This window comes from Scyliorhinus torazame, chromosome 18 (assembly GCF_047496885.1).
Source record: "Scyliorhinus torazame isolate Kashiwa2021f chromosome 18, sScyTor2.1, whole genome shotgun sequence".
NCBI lineage: Eukaryota > Metazoa > Chordata > Chondrichthyes > Carcharhiniformes > Scyliorhinidae > Scyliorhinus > Scyliorhinus torazame.
The window spans coordinates 150,824,924-150,852,902 of NC_092724.1; the positions used below are offsets into that span (position 1 = coordinate 150,824,924).

At 43.9% G+C, this 27,979-nt stretch overlaps 1 protein-coding gene across 1 annotated transcript; it reads left to right on the forward strand.

Annotated features, from left to right (window-relative positions):
- The first annotated feature begins 947 nt into the window (after nucleotides 1-947).
- ccdc137 (coiled-coil domain containing 137) lies at nucleotides 948-27,589 on the forward strand. The gene is made up of 6 exons (XM_072483599.1): nucleotides 948-1,074; nucleotides 2,428-2,555; nucleotides 9,060-9,294; nucleotides 10,567-10,649; nucleotides 18,070-18,149; nucleotides 23,387-27,589. The coding sequence occupies exons 1-6, from the start codon at nucleotides 965-967 to the stop codon at nucleotides 23,618-23,620; spliced, it is 870 nt and encodes a 289-aa protein (XP_072339700.1). The 5' UTR covers nucleotides 948-964; the 3' UTR covers nucleotides 23,621-27,589.
- The last annotated feature ends 390 nt before the right edge of the window (nucleotides 27,590-27,979 follow it).

The following is a 27,979-nucleotide window of genomic DNA, read 5'->3' on the forward strand; positions in this document are numbered from 1 at the left end:
CTGCTCCTTCAGTTTGCGTTGGACTTCACTGGAGCATTGCAGCAGGCCAAGGACGTGAGAGAATTTACATTTTATATAGTGCCTTTATTAAGAGGTCTCAAGGCAATTCACAGGAGTGTTCTGAAACAAAATTTGACACTGGAGCGCATGGAATGGTTCCAGTACAAAAGGCGGCCATTTGGTCCATCGTGTCAGTGCTGGCTCCCGTACCAGCCGCCGGAATGTGGCGACGAGGGGCTTTTCACAGTAACTTCATTTGAAGCCAACTTGTGACAATAGGTGATTTTCATTCATTTCAAGGGAAACCCAGCTCAACCCTCGCCCCCTTTCCCCAGGATAACACTGGGTTTGAATCCCACCAGGGCAGCGGGTGGAATATAAATTAAACGAATAATTCTGGAATATTGTCCCAGCTAGGGTGACCATCTGGCCCGCGAAGCCCAGTCTGGCCGACGTGCGGCTCCGGACCCACAGCAGTGAGGCGGCCTCGCGGTTCAAGGGCAATTGGGGATGGGCAACAAATGCTGGCCCTGCCAACGATGCCCCACACCCTGTGAAAGAATAAAGGGGGAAGAGGTAGCAAGGTTGAAGGATGGTATTCCTCAAGGTTAAGGCACCAGGTCCCTCCTAACGCTGGAGCCGCCTGCATTACAGCCACTCTGCGCAGAGAGGGAAATGCAATCTGCACTCACCGCGCCGGGCACCTTCCAACGGGAGCACAGGCTGCAGGCAGCGGCACGGAGAGAGCTGCCCATGGAGCCGGCTGCCAGGCCAGCCAGGCCAGGGCCGGGAGGGTGGGGGAGGGGCCGCTGCCTGGCAACGGAAGTCCCCCCCCAACCCGGCCACGGACCGACAGCGGCGGCGGCCAATCGGGTCGCGCCGTCCCTGGCACGTGGTCCAGGGTAAGAGCCAATCGGAAGGGTGAATGGGTGAAGCGCTGGCGCGTGCGCGGAGCCGCCGGGCGATGGCGAAGTGCCGGAGCGGGAAGGATGTGGAGGCCGGGCCCGCGGGTCGCCGGAGGGGGAAACATGTGGAGGCCGGGCTCTCGGAACGCCGGAGGGAGCCGCGGCACAGGTGGGGCTCTGGGGCAGGGGGAGATGTGGAGGGGCAGGGGGAGATGTGGAGGGGCAGGGGGAGATGTGGAGGGGCAGGGGGAGATGTGGAGGGGCAGGGGGAGATGTGGAGGGGCAGGGGGAGATGTGGAGGGACATTGGTCACCCTCACAGCGCTCTCTCAGCCAGCGAGCGGCCTCGGTTAGCTATCAGTAACCGGCATCAGAGAGCACGTTCTGCCCGCTGGCCCATAACCCCCCCCCCCCCCCCCCCCAACACGTCATCCGCTCACTCATCACATTGCTGTTTGTGGGATCTTGCTGTGCGCACCCGACCTAGACCCACTCCCCTTGACCTATCCCTGTAACCTCACATAACCTGTACATTCCTGAACACTAATGGTCAATTTAGCATGGCCAATCCACCTAACCTACACATGTTTGGATTGTGGGAGGAGCACCCAGAGGAAACCCACGGAGACAGAGGGAGAAGGTGCAAACTTCACACAGTCACCCAAGGTTGGAATTGAACCTGGGTCTCTGGCAGCAGTGCTAACTGCTGTGCTACTGTGCTGTTTTATTAATAATTAGGAACATTATGTGTTGTAAACCCATCATAACCAAAAACTATAGACAAATTCATAACAAATGGGAGCAATGTTAGTAAGTACTTGTGATCGCACACAGTGGTAAACATGCTTCTTTCACATGGTTGGGATCACAAATTTCAGTTGAAGGAACTTGGAGATAAAAAAGAGTGAATTGCCTGACAAAGTTCTCAACAAGTTTGCTGATCACTTTTAATGCTGGGTTCACTACTGAGACAAGTTGTGGGTGAATACAGTACTGAATTAGAGGAGTGGGCAAAGAAGAGAGAATGCCTATAAAATGGCATTCATAGGGCATTCACAGGGCAGTACGGTAGCACTGGTTCGCACTGTGGCTTTACAGCTCTAGGGTCGATTCCTGGCTGGGTCACTGTGCGGAGTCTGCGCGTTCTCCCCGTGTCTGCGTGGGTTTCTTCTGGGTGTCCGGTTTCCTCCCACTAGTCCCGAAAGATGTGCTGTTGGGTAATTTGGACATTCTGAATTCTTCCTCTGTGTATCCAAACAGGCGCCGGAATGTGACTACTGGGGGCTTTTCACAGTAACTTCATTGCAATGTAAGCCTACTTGTGACAATAAAGATTATTATTAATAAAATGTATACTGAATGAATCAGTATTTTCTTCATACTCTTGTTCTTGGGCGGTGCATGTGGAAACTGAATAGGAAAAAAAATAATGGACCTTTGTGCATCTATCAGCCTTGTTTATAGGTATGATAAAATAATTTTAGATAAAGATTATTTACAATAATGCGCATTTAACCCCATAGCGAACCGAAGAAATTCAACATGAAGCCCAAAAATATTGATGAACAGGAAATTCCATACAAAGTCCGTGAGATAATGAGGAGTAGGGAGAAAATGGTGAAGAAAATGAATAAGCAGAAGAGAAAGCCTGGTAAGGTGGTCAACTTAACATTGTTCTGTTAAAACGTATAACTCACCTGACAATAGCCTGGGTTGCATGTTTAATATAGACACTAGAGATTTGATATGGTACATGCCGCTTATAGTGAGTGTGGTTTGCCCAGGAAAATAGGATAAATCCCATCCACGGAACCCAAAGTAAGTAACCAATGAAGCTGGGATTCATTTAGTGACTGGACAAATCTCTTGAGAAACTGGGGCTGTCCATTTGGGGGGCTGGAGAGGCGAACATGCAGTTAGTTTGTGAGCATGTTGAGGGTGGAATTATGTTGCATTAATGCAGTTTTCAAAGTATGAAACAGCAGAGAAAAGGCATCCAGCAAGCGCTGCTGGAGATGTAAGTCCTGTACCTTTCTTTTGATATTGTTAATGTAACATTTTACATTTAATTTTTTAAAATATAAATTTAGAGTATCAAATTCAATTTTTTTCCAATTAAGAGGTAATTCCAGTGCCTTCCCATCCTCATCCCCAAGTCCTTTTTCAAGTGGGTAAACAGGATTATTACGGGATTTGTGTGGGCAAACAAAAGACACCGCGTGTTAAGAGACTGTTCTTAGAGCGCAGTCGGGGTGGGCTGGCGCTGCCGAACGTTTGCAGCTATTATTGGGCAGCGAACATATCCATGATTTGGAAGTGGGTAGTAGAGGAAGGGGGGGCGGCATGGAAGAGGTTGGAGGTGGCATCTTGCAGGGATAATAGCCTGGGGGCATTGATAACGGCTCCCCTGCCGCTCCCGCCGACATGGTACACCACGAGCCCGGTGGTGGCGGCGACATTGAGGATCTGGGGTCAGTGGAGACGGCACAGGGGGAGGCAAGGGCGTCAGTCTGGACCCCGATACGGAACAATCACAGGTTCGTTCCAGGTAGAATAGATGGTGGGTTCCTAAGCTGGCACAGAGCGGGTATCAAAAGGATGGGGGACTTGTTTATTGATGGGACCTTTGCTAGTCTGAGGGAGCTGGAGGAGAAATTTGGGTTGTCCCCAGGGAATACCTTTCGGTACATGCAGAATCAGGCGTTCGTGAAAAAGCAGGTAGAGGAATTTCCATTGTTACCTGCCCGGAGGATACAGGGCAGGGTGGTCTCGGGCGTGTTGGTAGGGGATGGCAAGGTATCGGCCATATACCAGGAGAGGGAGAGGCCTCGGTGGAAGAGCTGAAGGGCAAGTGGGAGGAGGAGCTGGGTAAGGAGCTAGATGAGGGCCTGTGGGCTGACGCCCTGGGCAGGGTCAATTCCTCCTCATCTTGCGCCAGGCTTAGCCTGATCAGTTTAAGGTGGTGCACAGGCACATATTACAGTGGCAACAACGCGTAGGTTCTTTGGGATGGAGGGCAGGTGTGTGAGGTGTTCAGGGGGCCCAGCAAACCATGTCCATATGTTTTGGGCATGCCCAGCACTTACAAAATTTTGGAAAGGCTATGTCCAAGGTCTTGGACACTCGGGTAAAACCGAGCTGGGGGATGGCGTTCTTTGGGGTGTCAGACGATCCGGGAGTGCAGGAGTCGAAAGAGGCCGGAGTTCTGGCCTTTGCCTCCTTGGTAGCCCGGAGGCGGCTATTGTTAATGTGGAGGGACGCAAAACTCCCAAGTGTAGAGGCTTGGATCTGTGACATGGCTGGATTTCTCAGGTTGGAGAGGATAAAGTTTGCCTTGCGAGGGTCCTTGCAGGGGTTCTCCAGGCGGTGGCAACCGTTCATTGACTTTCTCGCGGAACGTTAAGTGGAGGTCAGCAGCAGCAAACCGGGAAGGGGGCGGGGTGGTGAATAGATTTTATTTGTAAAGGGCAGATACCCCACCTTGTTTTGCTAATTTGTTAAGTTGTTTTCTTAATTATTACTATGCTTTTTGTTTTCTTTTTGTAGTGGTTTGTAAAAATTATTGAAAAATTTTGAATAAAAACAAATTTACAAAAAAAAAAGGGGCAATTTAGCATGGTCAATCCGCCTACCCTTCACATCTTTGGATTGTGGGGGTGACACCCACGCAGATACAGGGACAATGTGCAAACTCCACACTGGGGCTGGGATCGAATCTGGGTCCTCGGCACTATGAGGCTGCAGTGCTAACCATTGCACGACCGTGCTGACCCAATATTTTGCATTTAACTAGGAAATAAAATAATTCAGTCATTAAAGTTGATATGTAAATTTATTTATGATTACAATTGCAGGATTTATTGCTATGGTGAGTGATAATGCATCTTAATCAAATTCAAAATGATATCCCAAAAAGCCTATAAACCATGACAATATTGTAATTATAATAATCTTTATTGTCACAAGTAGGCTTACATTAACACTGCAATGAAGTTACTGTGAAAAGCCTCTTAGGCATGGACCTCATTCAGGCTTGCGCTGATAAGTAACATTCACACCACCCAAGTACCAGGCAATGACCATCTCAAACAAGAGCAAATCCAATCATCTCCCCATAACATTCAATGGCATTACCATCGCTAATTCCCTCACTGTCGATATCCTGGGGGTTACCATTGACAAAAAATGAACTAAAAGGGTTATGTGGCTACATGAGCAGCTCAGAGATTGGCAATTCTGTGATAAGTAATTCACCTCCTGACTCATAAACCATGTCCATTATCTACAAGTCAGGAGTGTGATGGAATACTTTCCACTTGCCAGGATGAGTGCAACCCCAACAACACCCAAGAAGCTCAACACCATCCAGGATAAAGCAGCCCACTTGATTGGCACCCGCAACATTCACTCCCTCGACCACTGTCGCACAGTGGCAGTAGTGTGATCCATCTATCAGATGCACTGTAGGAACTTGCCAAGGCACTTTTGACAGCAGCTTCCAAACCTACGTCCTGAACCACCTAGAAGGCCGTGGGCAGCAGATACATGGGCATGCCACCACCTCCAGTTCCCCTCAAGTCACACACACATCCTGACTTGGAACTACTACACTATTTCTTCACAACCATTGTGTCATAATCGTGGCACTGCTTCCCAGATGGCACTGGGTGTAACTACACCACTGTTACCACTGCTTCCCAGGCGAGGTTTCCCAAATTTGCTTTCTCGGCCAAGATCCCTCAAGTCTTGAACTTCCGGCTGCCTCCAAATTATAATGCTCAGGCGAGGAGGGATTTACTTGGCTCCCTTTCTTTATTCAACCCCCTTGGTCGCAACAGGAAAATAAGTAAAATGAAAATAATGGAATTGGTCTCTGACTTGTTCGTGAGAAATAGACGATGGAATGTTGTAGCCATTGCAATTCGTGAATCCAGTAGTGCTGACTTCAGGTGAATTGTCGGTTTTGAGATTCCAGTGTTCTGTGGATTGCCCTTGTTTCCTTTTCAGTTGGGGCTTTGCTGACGTGGGTTTCTTACCAATCAGAGAGAGCGCAGGTTCCCTACAAAACTTTTGCAGGGCTGTGCTGCTGTCTTTCCTCCTGTGTCACACGCTGACACACCCAACACTAGTGGACACTGACCAGGCTTTGCAGCTGGTGTTTATCCCAGTCTTTGTATATTCCTGGAAGGTAAAAATTCACAACCCGGCCTGCGATATTGGTCAGCAGCTATAATTCCTGCTAAGATGATAATCACCATTATCTCCACAGAAGATGGTAGTTAGTTTCAATATGGCCTTGGTGCTTTTAAAAATTTGTTAAATAAATTTAGAGTACCCAATTCATTTTTTCCAATTAAGGGGCAATTTAGCGTGTTCAATCCAACTAACCTGCACATTTTTGTGCTGTGGGGGTGAAACCCACGCAAACACGGGCAGAATGTGCAAACTCCACACGGACAGTGACCCAGAGCCGGGATCGAACCTGGGACCTCGGCACCGTGAGGCAGCAGGGCTAACCCACTGCGCCACCGTGCTGCCCGCCTTGGTGCTTTTGATGTGTCGTTGGAAATGGGGTGAAAACGGTGCCAAGGAGGCCCAGCCAACCACGCCCACATGTTCTGGTCTTGCCCCAGACTTGCAGGGTACTGGACAGCCTTCTTCGACAGTTAAGCCTACGAGGAAAGAAAGGCGAACCATGGGAGGGGAGAGGGAAGAGACTGGGAACAAGAGAGGAGAATCAGGGAGGTGGGGGGGGGGGAGGCTGGGAAATGAGAGCCGGAAGGAAGGCACGGGATACAATAACAAACAGAGCATCTCCAGGAGTAGGGAACGAGGAGAATGAAGACGAAAGACGGGTGGAACGGCAGAAGTGACGGTGAGCGCGAGACGGCAACGAGATCTGTCCGGGAGAAGTAAGCGACAACACCACCAAACCCATTCGAGTATTGCCCACTGCAATTGTCTCTCCGGCACCCGAATGTATATTTACCTCCCCGGTCTCTCTCTTTTCCCCCCCCCTCCCGCAAACTGTCGCCTACGTATGTGTTGTAAATAATTTTGCCGGTTGTACAGAGTTGCTGCTGTTGAGCTGATGCACAATACCCTACCAGTTATCCTATTTTATTTTATTTTTTTACTATTTTATTTTCTTTGGTATTTTGGGGGTGCCCTTCTCTTCTATATATGTGTATGTATATAATATATATATATATGTTTCTTATCCTGTGTACATAGCGGTAAATAATATACTTTGTTCAAAAACCCAATAAAAAACATTTATTAAAAAAAAGGAAATGGGGTGATTCCATTGCCTCTCTCTTAGTATCACCCATCAGAAATTCAGCCAGTGACAAAATTTACATCTTCAGCCATCTTTGACATGTCCGTACATTTTAAAATCACAGGTCTTACTGAACTTTTAAATATGCCCGTGCTTAATTTGGGGATTTCCTCCATCATCATGACACGGCCATCTTCTCAAGGTTAATTAGGGATGGGCAATAAATTCTGGCCTAGCCTAGGCTGTGACACTCATGCCCTGTGAATAGAATTTTTAAAAATCTTTACATTTTGTGTGTGACTCAAAACAGAAACACATACTAATCTTTATCAGCTTCACATTTATGTTTTACACTATTAGTATAATAGTGAGGGAGAAAAGTAAATCTGCAAATAGTCTTTTTACTTAATAGAATGATGCATAAATATGATACTATAAAGGCAGCGCAGTGGTTAGCATTGCTGCCTTGCGGTGCCGAGGTCCCAGGTTTGATCCCGGCTCTGGGTCACTGTCCGTGTGGAGTTTGCGCATTCTCTCCGTGTTTGCGTGTGTTTCGCCCCCACAACCCAAAAATGTGCAGGATAGGTGGATTGGCCACAATAAAATTGCCCCTTAATTGGAAAAAATGAATTGGGTAGTCTAAATTTATTTTTAAAAATATGATACTATAAAAGGGTTCACATTTCTAAGTTTGTCTTTTGACCTTGACTCTTGTCAGCAAATATTGTGTTGTACCGAAGCTATATACTATATACTTGTCAGGTATGTTGGTTAAAGGTATTATATTATATTTTAATTATAGCAATTTAACTATGGATGTGTTTTCTGTCCTTGGGTAAGTTTCCAATTGTAAGCTTTTGCTTTTCCTTTTGGCTCACTTTCTCCTTTTTGCTCCTGAAGGATTTATCTTTTGCTGGAGTGTAGTTCCATGAGTGCCAGTAGCCATCTGCTGTCTTTAGGGCAGCACGGTAGCATGGTGGTTAGCACAATTGCTTCACAGCTCCAGGGTCCCAGGATCGATTCCCGGCTTGGGTCACTGTCTGTGCGGAGTCTGCACGTTCTCCTCGTGTGTGCGTGGGTTTCCTCCGGGTGCTCCGGTTTCCTCCCACAGTCCAAAGATGTGTAGGTTAGGTGGATTGGCCATGCTAAATTGCCCTTAGTGTCTAAAATTGCCCTTCGTGTTGGCTGGGGTTACTGGGTTATGGGGATAGGGTGCAGGTGTGGGCTTGGGTAGGGTGCTCTTACTAAGAGCCGGTGCAGACTCGATGGGCCGAATGGCCTCCTTCACTGTAAGTTCTATGATTCCTCAAGCAGCCATTCTTCATGGGTGAGCCAAAAGAGGATGCTTTCTCGGGCTACTCACCATATCTTTCTGCTGGAGATAGTGAGATGTTGAGTGGGCATCAGTGGTGTACATGGCATGAATATGATGGGAATAGAGGGATACGGACCCTGGAAGTGTAGAAGATGTTAATTTAGACGGGCAGCCTGGTCAGCGCAGGCTTGGAGGGCCGAAGGGCCTGTTCCTGTGCTGTACTTTTCTTTGTTCTTTGGGTGGGCTGGCTTGTGGAGCAGATTGTCCTTTCCTATCCCTTTTGTTTATGCAATAGAGACTTATACAGTCAAGTTCCAATGTTGACAAGTGCTTTGCATGCTTGTGGATAATAATTATGTTGGGAACTCTGGTTGAAAGTGCTTAACCAAGGGCTGTCATTTATTTACTGTTGTATTTTCTCATCCACACCCTTGGGTCTCTTTCTGAGAAGGCTGTCTTTAGACCAAAATAGCTCATTCTTGTGTCGGACTCAACCTTCCAATGGAGAAACTGTAATAGCGTAAAAAGTGACATTGAATTATTTTTCTTTAAACACCCAGAAAAGCCAGCGAAGAAGCCTGCTTCAGTGGGCTCAGGGCTCCACCGAGACATACCAGTTCCAAAGTTTAAGAGGCGGAAACACGAGCCCCAAAGTGCCTACATTCAGCGCATGGAGGAGGAAACGCAGCACGTAATGTTCTTGACCAAAACTCAACTGACCCGATGTCCTGAGTTGGATAACGAAGAGGAAGAACAGGCAAGCAGTGTGAAATCAAAGTCTGAGAGAAAGAAAGAGTATGTCCTATTATCTGTACATACGCTATTATATCTTGTGTGGAGCTTGACATTGCTGATAGATAACTGCAATTACAATATTTTTCCTTTTTGCTCTTTGCTGAAAATCGCAGGGTGGAAGAAATGGAAAGGGAATCTGTCTTTGAGAAGGGAACCTAATAAAGTCATTGTGATTAAAAGTGTGTATAAAAATATATATATAGTAGCTTGCAGATAGGTCAGAATTCTTAACACAAAAAGAGAATCAATTTATTTTGGAGCTGTAGCATGGATGATATTTATGTTAAATGTAACATTCCATTTTCCAATCCTCTACCTTAAATAATCTCATAAGAAAGGCCCAGATATTTAGAAATTTCTTATCCTTCCATTAGTCATTTAGAGCATCTTAATGCAAGTCAGTCACAAGGACAGTGCAAAAGCATAGTTGATATTATACAAATATATATATATATATTTTTTGCTTAGAAGTACCCAATTCATTTTTTTCCAATTAAGGGGCAATCCACCTAGCCTGCACATCTTTGGGTTGTGGGGGCGAAACCCACGCAAATACGGGGCGAATGTGCAAACTCCACACAGACAGTGACCCAGAGCCAGGATCGAACCTGGGACCTCAGCGCCATGAGACAGCAGGGCTAACCCTCTGCGCCACCGTGCTGCCCTATATTATACAAATATAAAGGGATAGAAGTTCTTTCTTTGACCCCTTGCTCCAGTCCCACCTTGGGCTTGTTTCGGGGAACTTCTAGTAGTCATTACTTCAGGTCAGCTTCCTGTTCATTCACGTTATCTGCTCAATACACGGGGTTTGCTCAGCTGTACACATAAGGCCCTTCAAAATGGAATTAACTGTAGAGAGACTGCAGGTTATTTTTTTAAATTACAAATGGTGAATGTTTTTTTGATATTGTTCATGCGTAGGAATAGTCCTGACATTCCATTTGACTACACATCCAAGTTCTCTGAGTGAAAGAACCACATGCCTAACCCATTGCATCCATAGTGACCCTAATGCTAATAATATGTCCATGATTCGCTGATGCAAACTCTTTAAGGCAGAAGCGTTTGATCTATGGTAGTGCTGCTCTGTAAATACCAAACCAGAGCATGGAACTCTGTTATTCAACGAAAAATGGTGAATGTGGTAACAGCAGATATTTCTTGAGATCAAACCAACATTGTGTGAAGAGAGGGATTTAGATGTTTTAAAATATTTTTATTGTGGGAAGTTGTGCATTTGTTAAGTCGACTTTGATTTGTATCAAATAGGCATGACAAGAAGCGATTGGGGAAGTTTATTAGAAAGAAAGCTGAAAGAAGGGAGATGAAACTGGAGAAAGAAATGTTTACAGGTAAGTTACTGTCGCAGAAGATATGGTCATACGGTGCTTATGTGTTCTGCGTTCTCTGAGAATCATACAGTACAGAAGTAGCCTTTGGCCCATCAAACCTACACTGACAAAATCCGACTCCATATCTACACTAATCCCACTTCCCAGCACTTGACCCATAGCCTTGAAAGTTATGATGTTTCAAGTGCTCATCCAAGTACTTTTTAAAGATTGTGAGGTTTCCTGCCTGAACTACCCTCCCAGGCAGTGCATTCCAGATCCTTCCCCCCGCCCCCTTCTGGGTGAAATTTGTTTTTGGGATTTGGGAGTCGTCGTATATGAATCACAAAAGGTCAGCATGTAGGTACAGGAGAGGCAGCACGGTGGCAGTGGCTAGCACTGCTGTCTCGCGGCGCCGAGGCCCCATGTTCGATCCCGGCTCTGGGTCACTGTCCGTGTGGAATTTACACATTCTCCCCATGTTTGCGTGGGTTTCGTCCCCACAACCCAAAGATGTGCAGGCTAGGTGGATTGGCCACGCTAAATTGCCCCTTAATTGGAAAAAATGAATTGGGTACTCTAAATTTATAAAATAAATTTAGGTACAGAAGATAATTAAAACTTCAAATGGAATATAAAGGTAAGGAAGGCTTTTAAAAAAAATAAAAAAAAAAAAAATTTAAAATACACAATTCGAACTTGGACCCCTGATGCCGTGAGGCATCATTGCTAACCACCGTGCCGCCCCATCGGCAACTCTGCAAAGCTCTGTAAACTTGTGCTTGTTTTCCTTTGCTTACTGCTCCATTTAACTCTGGTGTGCTTTTGCTTGTTTTTACCAGACTGGTCCTGGTGGTGGCGCCAGCACTTGTCAATGCTACTCCGGCTTATGAAATGAAGACTTATAGAGAAATATGTAAATGATAAACTCAAATGTTTTGTTTTTATTGCTACTGTCAAGTTACCCTTTAATTGAGCTTTTAAGCATTAATCTAATTCAAAGGTATTTAGGGGAAAAATAGAAAAAATGTTGCCGCCTTCCCCATTTATCTTGTTTCCTATTCCAGTCCAATCATGAATTACTGTTACTGTTGCTTTGTAATGGCTTATGAGATTTGAGTTGGCATTCTGGGGAACTGTAAGATTCATTTGGGGCTATTTAGTATGATGTGCTGACACAGCATTGAGCTATGCTTCTGCTCCCTCCTCATGCATTTATTTAAATACCATTATTTAAATACCATTGAGTGTATGTCTAAGATGTCACATTAGTCACTAATTTGGGGGTGGAACAGTGGTTAACACTGCTGCCTCACAGTGCTGAGGATCTGGGCTTGATCCCTGGGTCACTGTCCATGTGGAGTTTGCACATTCTCCATGCGTCTGCGTGGGTTCCACTCCCACAACCCAAAGATGTGCAGGGTAGGTGGATTGGCCACGCTAAATTGCCCCTTAATTGGACAAACATAATTGAGTATTCTAAATTTAAAAAAAACAGTCCGGGTATTTCTTTGTGCGAATCACATCTAGGACTTACATTCTGCCCATGACATGCTTTTGAGTAAAGATACTCGTAGTCCTGCTTTGAGCAGAAGCTTCTATCAAATATTCTAATATCTTTGTAATAAAAGCTAACATACCACTTGCCTTCCTAACTGCTTGCAAGTTAACTTTCTGTGACTCTTGTACAAGAACACCCAGATCACCAACATTTCCTGGTCTCCATTTAAAAATATTTTGCTTTTCTGTTTTCCCCCTAAAGTGGATAACTTCACACTTCTCCATATTTTATTCCATTTTCCACAATCTTGCTCATTCACTTAACCCATCTAATTCCTTTTGTGCCCTCCTCACCTGTCTACCTGACTTTGTATCATCAGCAAACCTGAATACATTACACTCGTGCAAGTCGCTGATGTAGATTGTAAATAGCTGAGGCTCAAGCTTTGTTCCTTGTGACCACAGTTTGCCAACCTGAAGGTGACCCATTCATTCATTCCTGTTCTCTGTCCGTTAACTAATTCTCAATCTATGCGAATAAGTGGGTGGGCAACAAGGTGGATGGTGTGAGGTGCGTTGGTCATCAAAGTAGAAAAGCTGAATATTAAAGCGTAAAACTTGTGAATGTTGATGCTCAGAGAAACCAGGGTCTCCCTATACACAGAACACAAAGTTAGCATGCAGGTATGACGAGCAATTAGGAAAGCAAATGGCATGTTAGCCTTTATTGCCTGGAGGTTGGAGTACAAAAATAAATAAGTCATGCTACAATTGTATAGGACTTTGATGATGCCACACCTGGAATACTGTGTGCAGTTCTGGTCTCCATATTTAAGGAAGGGTATACTTGCATTGGAGGTGGTACAGCAAAGGTTCACTGAATTAGTCCCTGGGATGAGAGCGTTGTTCTGATGCAGCTGAGTAAATTGGGACTACATTCTCAGATGTTTAGAAGAATGAGAGGTGATCTCATTGAAAGATTATGAAGGGGCTTGATAGGGTAGATGCTGAGACACTTTTCCCTGGCTGGGTAATCTTAACATTTAAAAAAAAAAAATTAGTGTACCCAATTAATTTTTTCCCAATTAAGGGGCAATTTAGTGTGTTCAATCCACCTACCTTGCACATCTTTGGGTTGTGAGGGCGAAACCCACGCCAACACGGGGAGAATGTGCAAATTCCACACAAGACAGTGACCCAGAGCCGGGATCAAACCTGGGACCTCGGCGCCGTGAGGCAGCAGGGCTAACCCACTGTGCCACCGTGCTGTCCTGGGGGGAATCTAAAATAAGGGGGCACAGTCTCAGGATCTGGGGTCAGTCATTTAGGTTTACGATGAGAAATTTACTCAGTCAAAGGGTTGCCAAATCTTTGGAATCCTTTATCCCCGAGGGTTTTGGAGGCTTTATGCACCATATTAGTTACATCCTGAAAAACGCCAAAGATTTGTCAAACACTGTTTCCTTTTTATAAATCTGCAGTCATATATATTTTTTTTATTCTTCCAATTAAGGGGCAATTTAGCATGGCCAATCCATCTAGTCTGCACATCTTTGGGTTGTTAGGGTGAGACCCATGCATACACGGGGAGAATATTCAAACTCCACACGGACAGTGACCCGGGCCCAGAATTGATCCCGGGTCCCCGGTCCCTTGAGGCTTAATTGAATATATTTAAATCTGAGTTAGAGTTTTGGTCTCTCATGGAATGGAGGGATATGGGGAATGGGCAGTTAAGTGGAGTTGAAACCCAAGATCAGCTAGGATCATATTAAATGACAGAGCAAGCTCTACTCGTATCTGCTCCTATTTCTGATGTCCCTGTGTTCTAAAGTCATTAGTCCTAATTTTATGTAAGAACCCTTTGTGTAGCACTTTATTGAATTATTTTTGTTGAAAATTCTAATACGCTACATTTATTAGTTCCGCTTCATCCACCCTATTAGTTACGACGTCAAAAATGCAAAAGATTTGTCAAACACTGTTTCCCTTTCATAAATCTGCACAGTCATATTATAATTTTCTAAATATACTTTTATTATGTCCCTGATTAAAAAGTCTGGCATTTTCCCTACGAATGATGTTGGGTAACTGGCTTACAATGTTGTGATGTTCATAGGAGACTGATAGCTTTTTAAAAAATATATACAAATTTGCCAACGCAAAGAAACACATGAAAAGATTTCCCGTTTTGTGACTTTTTCCTGTAACAGACTAAAACCAACATCGACTAAACGTTATTTAATAGGCAACTAATACACTAAAGTACAGAAAAGGTACTGCCCGTTAATTTCCCTACACCACCGAAAACCCCATGCCACATTTTTACATTATACTAAATTCACTCAACTGGGTCCTGGGATGAAGGGATTATCTTATGAGGAAAGGTTGGATACGTAGGGCCTGTATCCAATGGAGTTTATAAGAATTAGAGGTGATCTTATTGAAACATATAAGATCTTGCAGGTTAGATGCAAGAGAGACTACAATGAGGGGACATAGTGTGATTGATGAACATAGAAATTGATATATTACATTTCGTATTCATGGCAGTGATGTTATTTTTTTTAAAAACTGGTTTAAAATACATACAGGAAGTGTGTCTACTAAAGCTGTAATTAAGGAGTCGCAGGGCAGCACTGTGGTGCAGTGGTTAGCACTGCTGCCTCACGGCACTGAGGACCTGGGTTAGGTCCCAGCCCCGGGTCACTATTCGTGTGGAGTTTGCACATTCTCCCCATGTCTGCATGGGTCTCACCCCCACAACCCAAAGATGTGCAGGATAGGTGGATTGGCCATGCTAAATTGCCCCTTAATTGGAAAAAAATTAATTGGTACTCTAAATTTATTTTTTTAAAGTAATTAAGGAGTCTTAAAAGAGTGAGGTAATTATTGATTTTAGCCACTTACTGGTTACAGAAAAAGAGCTAATGAAATTGTGTTTTGATTGCTAGAGATTCCTTAGCGTGTAGCTAACTTATGAGGGAGTAATGTTTAGTCCCAGCTAATCAGGTCATGGAACTTAGTGAGATACAGATTATATAACTAATAGGAGGAGCCAGGTCTGACTTTAGTTTTGCAGACCACTAGAATATTTTAAGTTGAGCAGCAGTTTTCCTTAGGATTTGAGTCTGACAAGCCAGAAGTGTACTGAATCTGATCTTGAAAGGAACACTCAAGGTCTGCACAGCTAAGCAAGTAAACGTGTGTTGTTAACTTTATTTATAAGTTGCATTTGAACTGTATTGGGTTGCTTGATTGGAATTAGCAGCAGATATAGATAGTAAGTTTAAGTTTTTCCTTGTGTTTTAGAACTGTTTAACTGATAATTATAAAGCTATTTCTTAATGTGGTCAATTCTGTGTTTAAATTAAAGTTTGTTCTAACATAAAAGATACCTATTGGTCAGAGTCAGCACTCCTGGGGTGAAGTGTCTTTTCCTCACAGTTTTATAAATTTTAAAAAAAGAATTGTTTGTTTGTTCTTGTCCGGTATCTGAACAAACTTTGGGGTCTGGTCTGGCATCGTAACAATAGTTAAAAAAATAAAGGGTCTTGCGTGGCGCAGTGGTTAGCACTGCTGCCTCACGGAACTGAGAACCCGGGTTCGCTCCCTGCCATGGGTCACTGTCTCTGCAAAGTTTGTACGTTCTCCCCATGTCTGCGTGGGTCTCATCCCCACAGCCCAAAAAACTTTAGGGTAGGTGATTTGTCTATGCTAAATTGCCCCTTAATTGGAACATTTAAAAAAATAAAAAAATATAAGGGGTCTCACAATTAAGATGAAGATGAGGAGAAATGATTTTTCAGAGATTCGAAGTTGTGGAATTCTCTTCCCCAGAGACCAGTGTAGGCAGAATAATTAATTATTTTTAAGGCTGAGTTTTTTTTCCAATAATAGTGTCCAAATTTGTTTTCCAATTAAGGGGCAAATTAGCATGGCCAATTCACCTACCCTGCATATCTTTTTGGGTTGTGGGGGTTGAGACCCACGCAGACACAGGAGAATGTGCAAACTTCACACGGCCAGTGACCCGGGCCGGGATCGAACCCGGGTCCTCAGCACCGTGAGGCAGCAGTGCTAACCACTGCGCCTGTGCTGCCCTTTTAAGGCTGAGTTAGATAGATTCTTGATTGACAGCGAGTCAAAGTTATAGGGGCAAAACAAGAAAATAGAGCTGAGTACACAGGCTTGTATATGGTCTTGTATATAAAGTCCCAAGCTCCTCCCAGCATTAACAGGATCTCTTCTTCCCTGCCCTACCATGGTGAATCTACCAATGTCCTTTTAAACAAAGCCGCTTTACTCAATCATGTAAGCACAATCAAATGCACTTCCAGTAGCAAGGACCCTGTGGTGACTCCTTGGTCTTTAAATCTCCATAAGCCTTGTCTCTTCAATCGGGGAATCCGTCATCACCAACACTTTGCATTGAGTTTAACCAAAGACATTCCTTCTGCATAGCAGCACCTTTTCTCCACCTTCTTCCCCAAATCTTTGTCTGACTGACTGACTCTTCAGAGTCTTTGCACAGCACGAGCAGCTGCCACCTCCTTTGTGGTCAGTTGTTAAAACTTGCATGTTGCTTTCAATATATTTTGACCTGTACCTCTATCCCCATGACAACCAGGCCACATGGGTTTGTCTCTGGGCAGATTTCATAGGAGGTCATATTCCTCTTTTCAAATTACTTAATTTTACTTTAAATTAAAGGTGAATGTTTAAAACATAACCAACCTTCAAAACCCTTTATAACAGCTAACAGGGTTATGTATCTTTGTTACTTTCCAATCCATGGGGGCTGTTCTAGAATTTAGAACATTCTTGAAGATTACCACCAATGAATGCACTCACCAACTCTATAGCACAGTAAGAAGTCTTACAACACCAGGTTAAAGTGCAACAGGTTTGTTTCAAATCACTAGCTTTCCGAGCACTGCTCCTTGGGCGAGGAACCTGAGGAAGGAGCGCCAGTGAACCTTTCACCTGAGGAAGGAGCATTGCTCCCTAAGCTAGTGATTTGAAACAAACCTGTTGGACTTTAACCTGGTGTTGTAAGACTTCTTACTGTGCTCACCCCAGTCCAACGCCAGCACCTCCACATCACAACTCTATAGCAACCTACTTTAAAACATCAGATCCGGGCTTTTATTCCCATTAATTTCACCAGTATTATTTGTTTACTAATTTCCTTAAGTTTCTCATTTTCACGACCTTTGTCTCCCCATTTCTTCCGGAATGCTTTTTGTGTCTTCTACCATGAAGAAAGTAATCCTCAGCCCATACACGGCTCCGTTGGCCCCAAAGTCGTTACAAACAAGTAATTCTGTTTTGGGGTCATGTCTTCATCAAGCAGATCGTAGACAAATTGCGATCATAGCTCTTTTCTATTATACATGTTTTGAGTTTTGTTTGTAGGGGCTTTGCAGCGCAGCCTCTTGACAAGATGACTGCTGATGAAGGTTGCTAGTCTGCCATTCTTCACAATCCTGGCGATGGTGATTCTTTACTTATATTATTTTCCGCTCTTCAGTTTTTAATGAGGACACTAGGTGGTGTACTTGAGTTAAGTAGAGCTGCACCAGCTGAAGATTTCAGCCTGGAAAGACTGCCTCGTCTGAGCTCTGCCACTGAATTGTCCCAGCTTGAGAATGTAGAGTGGAAGTTCGCCTGGTTGCACACCCTCCTGAGATGACTACCTGAGGAGCATTTACAGTGAAGCTCAGTTTTAAAAAGCGTGGCTTTTGTAGCTACCTGAAGGGCAACTGAAATACAAAGGGCTATAAAAATGGAGTTTGGACCAAACAGATTTGTAGGTCAGAATTTGAATATGTAATTTTCAGGCAGGACATTAAAATATAGTTGAGTTTGTGTTGTTTGGTGAGCATTCACAGTCAATTTAAGTTTCATCTTTCACAATGGGGTTGACCTTATTTTGCAGATACTGTGAAATTTGGAGAAGTGGCCATGCAGCCACCTACCCTCACGGCTAAACCCAGGAAAAGCCAAGAAACTGATCAGGTAAATACTTTGTTTCTGTAGTACCAGCAATATCGAACCAAATTGGTGCAATAGATTGTAGTTCCGTGGATAGATTGGAGAAGCCTGAGTCCTAAGGGCTGTAATGTGTCTAATCGGAAGATGAGATGCTGTTCCTCCAGGGCAACAGGCCAAGGGTGAACATGGCAAGCAAGAGGAAGGCTGGGGTCATCCTTGCCATTCTAACTCAGCACCTTGCTTTCATGCTCACATGTCCATCCTTGGCCTGCAGCAATGCTCCAGTGCAGCCCAACGCAAGCTGGAGGTGCAGCACCTCATCTTCCAATGAGACACGTTACAGCCCTCGGGACTCAACATTGAGTTCAATAGCTTTAGACTGTGACCTTTCTCCTCCATCTTAACACCTTTTTAATCCAAAACATTTTTGTCTCGATGCAAAAACATACACCACCCCCCCCGGCCATCGATCCTTTGTTTTCAAGATTGCTACGCTTTTGTTGAAATCTCTTCCAGCTACAGTATAGTAGCTAACAGATATTCCCCCTCAGTTTTGATGAGCCAACAAATTCAAAACGTTAACTCAGTTTTTCTCTCCCTACAGATGCTGCCAGACCTGCTGAGTTTTTCCAGTATTTTTTTTTCAGATTCCAGCATCCGCATTATTTTGCTTATTTTAGTGCTTTTTTTTTGCCTTTGACAAATCTGCCCTGGCTTTCCTTCATTAGTCCATATTTATCTTTGTCCCAGATCAACGATTGCATCCATTACTTAGGCAATTTCCACCCTTCTCTTAGCTTCCTTGGATGCATGTTATCTGGTCCAGGTGACTTGCGCATTTTCAGCACAGCTGACCTTTCCAACACCTCCTTTTTATCAGTTTCTCGTCCATCCAGTCTCTCAACTACCTCCTCTTTCACTGTGATTTTGACTGCATTTTCTTGCTTGCATTTTCTCAGCTGCAAAATACTATTTTAGTACCTTAGTCACGCCCTCTACCTCTGTGCATGGAGCCTCTCTTTTTTCTGTTCCTAATTAGCTCCATTTCTCCTCTTATTATTCATAATGCTTTTGGATTCTTTTACAAGTTAAATGCCAGTCTCCTCTTGTACTCTTTATTTGCTTTCCTTATTTCCTTTTTCACTTCCTTTCCTTTTCTATATTGAGCTGGGTTCCTCTTATTTTAAAAAAAATGAATTTAGAGTACCCGATTTGTTTTCCAATTAAGGGGCAATTTAACGTGGCCAATCCACCTACCCTGCACATCTTTGGGTTGTGGGGGTGAAACCCATGCAAACATGGGGAGAATGTGCAAACTCCACTGTACCAAACTTTGGTAAGGCCACATTTGGAGTACTGTGTACAGTTCTGGTCGCCTCATTTTAGGAAGGATGTGGAAGCTCTGGAAAAGGTGCAAAGAAGATTTACCAGGATGTTGCCTGGAATGGAGAGTAGGTCTTACGAGGAAAGGTTGAGGGTGCTAGGCCTTTTCTCATTAGAGCGGAGAAGGATGAGGGGCGACTTGATAGAGGTTTATAAGATGATCAGGGGAATAGATAGAGTAGACAGTCAGAGACTTTTTCCCCAGGTGGAACACACCATTACAAGGGGACATAAATTTAAGGTGAAAGCTGGAAGATATAGGAGGGATATCAGAGGTAGGTTCTTTACCCAGAGAGTAGTGGGGGCATGGAATGCACTGCCTGTGGAAGTAGTTGAGTCGGAAACATTAGGGACCTTCAAGCAGCTGTTGGATAGGTATATGGATTACGGGAAAATGATATAGTGTAGATTTATTTGTTCTTAAGGGCAGCACGGTAGCATTGTGGATAGCACAATTGCTTCACAGATCCATGGTCCCAGGTTCGATTCCGGCTTGGGTCATTGTCTGTGCGGAGTCTGCACGTCCTCCCCGTGTCTGCGTGGGTTTCCTCCGGGTGCTCCGGTTTCCTCCCACAGTCCAAAGATGTGCGGGTTAGGTGAATTGGCCAATGATAAATTGCCCTTAATGTCCAAATTGCCCTTGGTGTTGGGTGGAGGTGTTGAGTTTGGGTAGGGTGCCCTTTCCAAGAGCTGGTGCAGACTCAAAGGGCCGAATGGCCTCCTTCTGCACTGTAAATTCAATGATAATCTATGATTAATCTAGGACAAAGGTTCGGCACAACATCGTGGGCCGAAGGGCCTGTTCTGTGCTGTATTTTCTATGTTCTATGTTCCACACGGACAGTGACCCCGAGCCGGGATCGAACCTAGGACCTGAGCGCCATGAGGCAGCCATGCTACCCACTGCGCCACCGTGCTGCCCATGGTTCCACTTATATTATCAATCTGAAGTTTGTCATAAGCACCTTTTTCTGCTTCATCTTTCTCTTCTGTAATGCAGGGAGCTCTGGCTTTGGTTGCTTCACCTTTATCTGGGCTGTATCTGCATCATCTCTTTAAAGGCAGCCCATTGTTTTACTACAGTTTTGCCTGCCCTACTGACACTTGATCCACTTGACCCACTTCATTCCCCAGAACCAGATCTAGGGGTGCCTCTTTCCTTGTTGGGCCTGAAACATACTGATCAAGAAAAGTCTCCTGAATCCACTTCAGAAACTCTTTCTCTTTTCTGCCTTTTACACTGTCATTATCCCAGTCTATATTGAGTTAATTAAAGGTGATAAAATGGTTGGGGAAACAAAATATTTGGACATCAAAAGCACGTTGTGGTTAAATGGATTGCATCACTTGTGTCTGATGTAATTGGCTATTGCTTGCTGTTCACGTGTTATGAGGCTGCTGTTATTCATCCTTTACAATGACAGTCCCTATTTAATAATAATCTCTATTGTCACAAGAAGGCTTAAATTAACACTGCAATGACGTTACTGTGAAAATCCCCTCGTCACCACATTCCGGCATCTGTTCAGGTACACTGAGGGAGAATTCAGAATGTTCAAATTACCTAACAGCACGTCTTTCAGGGACTTGTGGGAGGAAACTGGAGCACCCGGAGGAAACACAAGCAGACACAGGGAGATCGTGCAGACTCCGCACAGACAGTGACCCAAGCCGGGAATCGAACCTGGGACCCTGGAGTTGTGAAAAAACAGTGCCAACCCCTTTATTTGGTTTGGTTATCCAGCGGAAATTGCCTTGCTTCTAAATCAGAAGGGAGCGGACCTCAAGCTCCAGTCTGTTGCACCATTTAATTAGATCATGATTGATCTGTATCTCACTTCCATTTTGCCACCGCTTGACAATATTACTGAAGTAGCCTAATAAATATTTGTTGGGGCGGCATGCGGCGTAGTGGTTAGCACTGGGACTGCGGCACTGAGGAGAGAAAATCCGATTTCCCCGACAGTTTGCAGGACAACGCGATGCCTGCGTTTGCTTTCAAATTGTCCAGCTCTATCTTTACAATTGTGCCCATTTGTTCTGGATTCCTCCACCAGAGGAAGCAGCTTCTCTGCATCCACCCGCTCAAATCGTTTAATTATTTTACCCACTCACCTCATTTTTCGCTAACCTTTTTAACTTTCTCCTCCGCTCTGCATAATTTATAGTAACTCCTAATTTAATTTTCTGCAAGCTTAGGATATACTGCTCACTATTCCTTCATCCAATGATTGATATACATACTGAAAAGCTGGGAAGCCCCAGTTCAGACCCCTGGGGAAACAACAGTGGTTCCATCATGATAATTGAGTGTACTCCCTTTATCCCGAGTCTCTCCTGCCTCCCAACCAATTAATAACCCATGTCACATCAGCAAGGGTGTTAATACACATCATATTAACACCCTTGCTGATGGATTTACAAAAACTATACTGAAACAATCAGACCATTTGCTTTCTTTCACCGAGCTAGGATGTCTTCCATTAGAATTTTTGCATGTTTGGTGAATGGCTGTCTCTTAAGTACTGCAAGTTGCGTTGGGCTGAATTTATGATCTGAGAATTTTACAAAGTGTTATTGACACATGATGGAGAAATAAGATTATAATATTTGTCCAGAGAAATCTGAACATCCGAGATCACACCTTTAAGGAGAAGGTGGAATGATTTGTTTGTTTAGTCTCTAGTTATCAATTACCCTTATTGCGAAATAACAGTACTTAAGCATGAAGGTGAATTATAACAACAGCGTGCAGCACTGATTATATCACCATACTAAAACATAAGGATTTAAATTGAATACTGGCCCAAACGGAATCCTTTTAGATTGAGCTCAGAAATAGCAAGGGATCATCCACAGCACTGGGAGTGTTCTTTTTTTAATTTTTTTAAATTATAAATTTAGAGTGCCCAATTCATTTTTCCAATTAAGGGGCAATTTAGCGTGTTCAATCCACCTACTTTGCACATCTTTGGGTTGTGGGGACGAAACCCACGCAAAGACGGGGAGAATGTGCAAACTCCACACGGACAGTGACCCAGAGCCGGGATCGAACCTGGTGTGAATTTGTTTCCCTTCAGTCCGGATGAAATAATCAATCGAACACCAAGTTTCTTAATCGTATGTTTATTCTCGGCCGGAGCTACACCACTGTATCGCGGAGAGGTATAACAGCAAGCCAAAGTCTATACATCTAACAGCAGTTTATATACCTTTTAACACTGTTTCATTTCTGAGAACAGCCCCCTCGCATTCTGTCTGTGCTTTCAGCTCAATTATAATTATCTTTAAAGCTAGCAACCATTCCCAATGCCGTTACTGCAATTTGTCTGGTGCAAAAGCAGAAGTGATTACAGCTTGCTACAAAAAGCCTGTCTTGACATTCCAGCACACAAAGCTTTATCTAACATTTTGTTTTCCCATAAAGTTCCAATCCATCTTGAGCCAAACTCTCACTGGGACCTCGGCACCGTGAGACTGCAGTGTTGCACTGGGAGTGTTCTATTAACCACCAAACAAGGAACAGGAACTTGAGGATGATGTTTTTAGACAAATGATTCAGCCATATCATTATAATTATAGGACATTTTAATACTCCGAGTACAGACTGTGGTGGAAAAATAGTTTGCTGGGAGTAGCGGAGTTTTATTGCCATGTGCTTGGGACTTTCCTATCAGTTGAATTGCTGACACTTCAAGGATGGAAGCACGTTACTAAACTCTTCCTAAATCAGTTAACCAAACCCAAAGGTTTGGGAATGCAAACCCAGGTATCGTAATGCAAAGCATTCGGCTTTGAAGTTTAACCTTCTGTCAGCTGGGTGAAGGCTTTTATGTTTTCCTTTGCTTTGCGCTAAATCACTTGTTTGTTCTTTCCAGCCTGGCCAGAGACAGTTGCTTCTGAAATCACTGATTCAGCAAAGCAAGTGCGCCTCAGAAAGAAGGGAGGGTATCCAGTGTGGTAAGCAGCCCACCATGTCGATGGCTCGTCAGAGGATAATGCTGGAGGAGCGGGAGAGGGTCATTAAGGCCTACAGAACACTGAAGAAACAGAAACAACAAACCCTGGCCCAAAATAAAAACAGCACAGAAAAGCTGAAAAATCCTAACTAAACCTCAGAATTTTACCATTTGAGACACTAGAATTCAGGGGTCTGCAGGTTCTTAGGAGGACTGAATGCCCATTGATTTGTTATTTAATAACAAGTGATTTGATGAAAGCTGTGTGTTCTAATATAAACCATGCAGTATAAGCTCTGGACTATAACCTATACGCAAGGAAAGGTACCCATTTTGGAGCTAAACATTTATACCTGTAATTCTCAACATGCCTGACTGCCATCAGTGAAGCTGTATGGTTTAGAAATCAATAAGTGCACCAATAGTGACGATACCAAGTTGTCTTGAATGTCCTGGTATACTTGATGTGCTGTTAAGTTGGCTGCTGGACAGTGTTCTGTAAGCCAGTTTCTGGCTTTTTATTGATTTTCTTTTTAGCCTGTTGTAGAGTTGCCCATTGAGAGTGATCAGGCCCGTGCGGTCAGTCTTTACAGGGATAGAATTGTGGTTAACTGCCTCTTTTTTACCCAAAAGTTTTGAAAAATGTTAATGATCTTTGTGAATTGAAAGAAAGTTGTTTTGTATTCTGTAATCCACCTTAAACGTGAGATATGACCCATGCTCGGTACTGTCATTTGTAGCCTATTGACCTCTCACAGCTCCATGCTGTTCTCTGCTCTTTTTTTCTAATTAAGGGGGCAATTTAGCGTAGCCAATCGACCTACTCTGCACATCTTTGGGTTGTGGGTGTGAGACCCACGCAGACACTGGGTGAATGCGCAAACTGCACACGGACAGTGACCCGGGGCCGGGTTGAACCCGGGTCCTCGGAGCCATGAGGGAGCAGTGCTCACCACCGTGCCGCCTACCGTTCGCCACTCTGATCTGCCGAATGGGCTTATTAGTCAAGTTCCACGGACTGCTGGGCAGCTGGCTGGAAATATGGTGCACATTGTACTTGCCTTCACTGAGAGAAAATTTATAGGTCTTCCACATTTTGAGAATAGCCATTGTGCCTGCTCTGTTTGGCGAGTGGGTGCCTTAAATAGCTTTTTAAAAATAAATTTAGAGTATCCAATTTTTTTTTTCCAATTAAGGGGCAATTTTAGCCTGGCCAATTCACCTCCCTGCAAATCGTTTTGGGTTGTGGGGGTGAGACCCACACAGATACGGGGAGAATGTACAAACTCCACATGGACAGTGACCCGGGATCGAACCCGGGTCCTCGGCACCATGAGGCAGCGGTGCCAACCACTGTGCCACCATGCGGCCCTGACTTTTAACAGTTTCTAATAAAGCTTTGTGGTTGCGGTACAAAATTCTTTGATAAAACCTGCTGGTAAAATTGGGATAATCTCTCTCAGCTTGCATTTTGCGAGTACCTAGGATTTGTATGAGGTGAATGATTTATATTTTGTTAAACAGTAACCACCTATAAATCTAGTTTTCCATTATGTGCAATTGTGATTTATATCTTGTGATGCAGAATTCTTCTGAATGTGAACGCCCTGATACTGAACTTTGAAGGGGTTTGGCAGAAGAGTTTGCCACAATTTCTGTAACAATGCTGCACAGTGGTATTTACTGACTTACATTTTTAGTTCATAATTGCAGGAAATATAGAAACAAAGAAAATTACATTTGAGTCTGGTCTGTGAAATGTCACGTTAATCCGTTTTTTTTTTTTTTAAAGAGAATTGATCTTTGATAACTTCAGTGCTTTCATCCGCAATCTAGCAACCCTTCCGGTTAGGTATATAGCCGGCGGACAAACTCTGACCAGTGCAGCCTGTAATGGGACCCATAATTCTGATCTGATTAATGGTCTCTCTATGTGGGAGAACGTACTTTGCTTCTGTATGTGTGCTGTACCAGCTGAGAATCGAGTAACTCACTGATATCCGGCACCGGCTCAATGGACCGAATGGCCTCCTTTGGTGCTGTATCATTCCATAATGAGAATGACTGGGAGAAGAATGGGGAATATGCTAATGATTGTGCTACAGATTTAATAAATATCAACTTTCTGTCAGAATCCTTTTTGATAAATTTAAAGTGCCCAATTTTTATTTTCCCAATTAACGGGCAATTTAGTGTGGCCAATTCACCTACCCTGCACATCTTTTTGAGTCGTGGGGGTGAGACCCACGTAAACACGGAGAATGTGCAAACTCCGCACAGACAGTGACCCAGGGACGGGTTTGTCAGAATCCTGCCAGAAATCCCAGCCTTCTGATGGCTAAACAAAAAGCACATCTAGTTCTGTGCAAGGTTCAGAATTATGGTAATGACTTCCTGCCTACTCCACCCCTCCCTGTAAGCACCAAGATTATTCACTATAGATCGTGGGCTAATTGTTCCCAGTACACTTACCAAACCCTTCAATTTTGTCTCATTATGTGGGTATTGCCCTCTGTCTGATGCTATCTGCCACACACCATAATTCTACACAATCTTCTGCATGCTCAAAAAGCATTTACTGGCAGACTAGCCATTAACAAATAATGTTGAAAGGAGATATGTAATTCTGTTTGCGAAATGATTGCCATTGACTTGTTATATGTGCTGTGGCCAGTAACACGCTTGTGATATGGAAATCCCATTGGCTTTGCTGCTTAAAGCCCCAAATCTAAGCAGTGTAAGGGGATGTAATTTGTTCATGAATGATTGGAAAGCCTGTTGTGCTAAATCTGTTTGTATTCGTTCCGGTGCAGATGTCAATTGTATCCTGTCTCTTGCTGGGTGCTTCATAATGAATTGAAGTTCTGTCGAAATTCTAATTCACTGTCAAGTGCCACCTTGCCGCTGAAAATGGATATAAATAAGTTGCTCAATTGAATTGCAATTAATTTTGAAACGCTGCCACTTTCGGAAGCTTCTAAGTCAAATAAACCCAACAACCCCAAGTTTGATTCCCAACTTATGGTAAGTTAGCTGATCTTGGCTGGAGCAGGTGCTGCATTTGAACTATGTGCCCCTGAACTGGTGGAAGAAAAAGAATCAGTGAATCTGTTTCCGCTTCTGATCACTATCCAGTGAATATTAATGGAAACTATATGCGTGTGAGTGAATGCTGCCTTGCTGTGATGACCAATGTAGTGAATAGCTTGCTGTGGCTATCAGAAGACTGCTCTTGCGCTGTGCCGCGGAGTAATAGAACACTGGCTTGACCTCAACATTTGCGGCAAGCCTTTTGTTTTAACTCCAGCTGGTCTGCCAACTGGCTGCAAAAAAAATTTATTTTTAACCCAACAGGTGAGAGAGCGCTTGCATTCCACAGCTTGGGTTGGCTGGTTTAAGAGTGGCTTTGGCAGAGGCCCAGAGGCGAGCTTCCAGCTGACACTCTGGGCCAAGGACGAGCACATTGCCTGCGGTAATGTTGCTGAGCGTTGGAACCTAGGCCAACTCTGGCCTCATCTTATGATCACTTTCGGGTCAAAGACATTTGGAATTCCTGTCAATTGGAGCTGCCTACCCGATCATCCCTTTCCCTAATCCAGGGCACTGAGGCCAGTTCTGGCAGCTCGCCACCGGTCTCGATGAACTCTGATATGGTTGGATAAATATTCCAAATTTTAGTAAATTACTTCCATGGGAAATGATGCAGCTTAGATTAATAAACAAAACAATTCTGGTACATCAGATTACAAAGATCTAGGGTTGTGTTATTTTGTTTGTTTCTCTTCAGTGTTGCCATAGAAGTGTCATTTGCACAATGTCAAATTGCAAGAGCTTTCTAATTCAATCGCAAATCCTAATTATATTCCAGGGAGTGCCATCTGTTTGAACAGTAAAATATTACTGGGTCTGGTTAATGTTTAAAAGATTGTAGGCTCCCATTTTATCACAATTCTATGTACAATCAGTAAAGAAGAATTTTATCTTGTGATGAATTTACATTGGCTTGATAAAACGTTCATTTAAAAAAAATGGAAATATCTGGTTTGGGGTGCAGTGGCATAGAACAAAGTCCTTTCACTGTGAGAAATCTTTGCTTTAAATAAAGTTTACCATAATGGCTAATGCAGTCTGCTGTTAATTCTGGATTGATTACTTGTTGGAGTTGCGGGGGGGGGGTTGAAGTTGAATTACCCAGTAATTGAAATCAAGGAATGTAAATAAAATGGTAAAGCAGGCAATTTGTGCAAGGCAACTTTGCATTGAGAGAACCAAAATCTGACTTGTACATCATCAATCTATGACTGATACATCAGTGTGACAGCTGCAGGAGTTGCATCTGTCCATCACTGAAGTGACATTTGTTTCTAATGGGATTTAGCTTGACTCTACTTCGCTAGCCCTGGGAAAACTTAATCTCTGAAATCAGTGGGGCGCTCCTTTGGCGATGGCTGTCAGGAAAATGGTGCTATGTTTTGTAGAGGGAGCCCTCACCAAACCTCTGGTTGGTGTCGG

Coding starts and splice junctions, on each gene's coding strand:
- ccdc137 (XM_072483599.1), top strand. CDS start 965: ATGGCGAAGTGCCGGAGCGGGAAGGATGTGGAGGCCGGGCCCGCGGGT. Junction 10,650..18,069: donor GGAGAAAGAAATGTTTACAG/GTAAGTTACTGT, acceptor CTTATTTTGCAG/ATACTGTGAAATTTGGAGAA. Junction 18,150..23,386: donor AAAGCCAAGAAACTGATCAG/GTAAATACTTTG, acceptor TGTTCTTTCCAG/CCTGGCCAGAGACAGTTGCT.